Source organism: Cebus imitator, unplaced genomic scaffold, assembly GCF_001604975.1.
Source record: "Cebus imitator isolate Cc_AM_T3 unplaced genomic scaffold, Cebus_imitator-1.0 Scaffold228, whole genome shotgun sequence".
Classification (NCBI taxonomy): domain Eukaryota; kingdom Metazoa; phylum Chordata; class Mammalia; order Primates; family Cebidae; genus Cebus; species Cebus imitator.
In genome coordinates, this window is record NW_016107543.1 from 3,545,455 (window position 1) to 3,549,212 (window position 3,758).

General features: G+C 37.7%; 1 protein-coding gene across 1 annotated transcript in view; it reads right to left on the reverse strand.

The window, feature by feature from the left end:
- SMARCE1 (SWI/SNF related, matrix associated, actin dependent regulator of chromatin, subfamily e, member 1) overlaps positions 1–3,758 on the reverse strand; it is a 20,103-nt gene that overhangs the window by 4,665 nt on the left and 11,680 nt on the right. Inside the window, exons 7-8 of the mRNA XM_037727338.1 lie at positions 3,664–3,756; positions 3–94 (exon numbers count right to left, since the gene is read on the reverse strand). Of these exons, the coding sequence (XP_037583266.1) occupies positions 3–94; positions 3,664–3,756 (185 nt within the window). The remainder of the gene's footprint in view (positions 1–2; positions 95–3,663; positions 3,757–3,758) is intronic.

A 3,758-nucleotide genomic window follows, 5' to 3' on the forward strand; every position in this document is an offset into this window, starting at 1 on the left:
ACCACACTCTCACTAAGGATTTCACTGATGAGGCGATGGTTTCTCTGGAAACGGGCAGTGGCTGTATGCTTCATTGAAAAGCCATCATCGTAATCTGGAATGAACAGATTATTCTGGAAATTAGGTCACCAGTAATCATAAAAAGGAATGTAACAACGTTAACACTTAATTACCAAGGAACCATGGGCCTCGCTGGCCTAACAAGTGGACCTGACCAGCATCTTGGGAGCTCTGGAGCAGTTATTTGATAAAAATCGTACAGAGGACATAATGTGTTCATTGGCCAAGGTCGTAGTTTATCTCCCAGTCTTTAAGTGATGATGCATGTCTGAGAAGGATTTGGCTAAAACATTAACGAGATATAACATTTCTCTTTTGGCTTTGGAATCAATGTGAAGGCTGCATGTGATGGCACTCATTGACCTTCTGCCCCGTGTTTTACTCTCCTGGTAGTAACTTAAGGCACTTAACGACTGATGAACATCAAATGAACGCGGCAGTGTCTTTGTCACTGAAGCACTTTAAAAATGAATGAAAATGCCCATTTGTAAAATTATCACAGCAGAGAAAACATCATCTCTAACAATATTCAGTTTCCCAGGCCTTCAAGTAATTTATAGAAGAAAAATAAATGTTTGATTCCAAATTTAATTTTTGTCAGTTTACACTTAACCAACTGTTGTCAGTGTGTAATGGTATGACCCAAGTTCATACAGTATAGGTCTGGTTTATATGTTTTTGTTTTGTTTGTTTTGAGACAGAATCTCGCTGTATCACCCAGGCTGGAATGCAATGGCCCGATCTTGGCTCACTGCAACCTTCACCTCCTGGGTTCAAGCGATTCTTGTGCCTTAGCCTCCCAAGTAGCTGGAATTACAGGTGCCTGACACCACGCCTAGCTAATTTTTGTATTTTTAGTAGAGACAGGGTTTCACCATGTTGGCCAGGATGGTCTTGAACTCCTGAATTCATGCGATCCACCCATCCTGGCCTTCTAAAGTGCTGGGATTACAGGTGTGAGCCACTGTGCCCACCGTATTATGCTTATTTTTAATAGCTATCTAGTGTTTCCTTAATCTCAGTCTTTGCTCTATCGCCGTTATAGTTTTTCATATATCTTTTAACAGCCTGTACTATTGTTTACTTAATATTTTTTCTTTAAACTAACTCACTTAAAAAAATAAAAAGAGAGCATTCTCTTAAGCAATATGTATTAACACAAATGCTCCTCTCTGAACCAGTTTATCACCTCAGTGTCCCGCCAGACACAGAGGGTCCACACTTGAGGAAACCTTGTTACAGAGGAAAGCTTGCTACAGAGGCCTATGTTGTACGGCTATGTCACAGTCTAGCACCTCCCTTATTGTGGCAGTTAAATAAATAGTTCCTAAAATTCTCATTATCATAAATACTACAGTTAAAAACTTTTTTAAAAAATTACTTTCGTTTCCTTTTGAGTAATTTCTTTTGGAAATAAACTTCTGAAACTGAAACTACTAGGCAAGATACAGTTTTTTAAACTATAACCTTTCTATTTTTTAGGAGTGTTTCACCTTTAAGGTTATATACGGTAAATTTGCGCTAACTCTAAGTTATCTACTTTTGTTGTTATTTTTTGTTTTCTTCTTTCATTTATATGGCCCCAGTGTTGAGTGGGAAAACAAAGTCTAAGCAATTTGGGCTTGTCCTTCCTTGCATGTTAGTTGTCTGCTTCCTTTTTTATGGGGAATGGCTTTTCTAGTATGATTTAATTCAATAGCTGTTTATCCTATGAAGGGTCTCTCACTGAATAAAAGCTTTTATTGTCTTGTGTGGATAATTGCATATGCCCTATTTTTTTTTTTTTTTGAGACTGGGTATTGCTCTGTCATCCAGGATGGAGTGCAGTAGCATGATCATAGCTCACTGCAGCCTCAAATTCCTGGGCTCAACTGATCCTTCCACCTCAGCCTCAGTCAGAGTAGCTGGGACTACAGGCACAAGCCACCATGCCCAGCTAATTTTTAAGTATTTTGTAGAGATGGTCCTGCTATGTTGCCCAGGCTGGTTTCAAACTCTTGGCCATAAGCAATCCTCCTGCTTCAGTTTCCCAAAGTGTTGGGATTACAGCCATGAGCTATAGTACCTGGCCATGTCTATCTTTTGACAGTTCTCTGTTAAAGAAGTCAGTAGCTGTTGTACTTCATGCAGACGCCACCTTGCTCTTATGTATGTTTTACATACAGTTCTACCTCCCCAGTCTTCCTCTTTCTGATCATTTTCATACTGGCATGCTAACAACATCCTCATACTCGAATCTTAATTGCTACCTGTACTTTCTTACTAGCAACTGTAAGATCCGATCTTAAAGTTAAAAACATAATAAGCCCACGTTTGAGACTGTTTCTGAGTGAATCTCTTCAGTCCTTCTCAATGTTCATGCTGTTAATGAAAGCTTTAGTTATTTTCTACTTATGTTGCTGGCCTCTGTTTCCTCTCATACTGACCCGCATCCTCCCAATATCTGTAACTGGAACATCTTCTGTTTTTCAGTTCTTTATGTTTCTCTTGCATTAATCATCCCATTTGAGTAATTAAAGTGTGAGGATGCTAGTGTGTCTTTAGCACTGCTGATTATTCGGCTTAACACTCAGTACTGTCTGGAGTCAGCTGTTCAAGGGAATTCACTTATTAAAAAAAAACACTCATTACTGTTTCGATTCCATAGTCTATTCTCTATAGTATTACATTCCACTGTCTGTATTTATGAGAACAATATTCCAGTCCATTCTTTTAAAAAACGATTTTTGGTTTTCTCTACTTTTATCAATTTATTCTTGTCTTTAGGTGCTATTATTGCTTCCTCCCTCATTGATGTTGTCTTTAAAGTTCTTATAGGCTTCCTCTTTGTGATTGCTACTTTAAGATGGGATCTTAAATCATTTTCCTGATGTCTTTGTTGCTTGTAGCTAGAGCTTCTAATCTTTGGCACATGATAGCAGCATACAGAAAAACTATTATACAGCACACTAGATATGTGGGTAAGTGTGTTCATACTGCAGGTGGCTATCTCTGTGTCTCCTTGCAGCTTCAGACCCTGCCTGGCTGCACAAGACCAGAACAATCAGCACACCTGCTAAGTACTCATTCAGGATGGCAAATAGGAAGCTCTGCTATTCATATGCATGTATAAAATTTGTATGGGTGTACCCTCATGAGTAGTAGCATGAGCTATATTTATACATCCTTCTTGGATTTCTCAATTAAATAGAAAAGAAATTTCATAATGTTTCTACATACTCATTAGCTTCTCCCTTAAGAGCCTTTAATTCAGCAAATTTAGTGAACCATAAAAAAAACAGGATATAATTAGAATGCATTTAGCTTTTTAAAAGCAGTTGAGGCAAAATCCTGATTGTGACTTAAAAACCTTTCATACATTTTGAGTACAAAGATTCTGATAAACAATAAATAATTTTTGCTATTTTCTACACTGAAAAAGATATTTCTTTTTCTTGTGGGAAATTCACATGCAAATCTTAATATAACCAAAATACTGAGATGATACTTGAATTATGCTTTCTTTTCCATTTAGGATAAGAAATAAAAACTTATACTTAGGAGATTTCTCATATCTTAACTCTCAGAGAAAGCAGAAACAAAACCCCACTTTTTTTCTTTTACCATCTGGATCTTCAGCAGGCTGAATGCTCATGTACGGTTCTCCTTTCTCCATGCGAGACTGTCTCTGTCGACTTTCTTCCTCTAAAGCAGCTTCT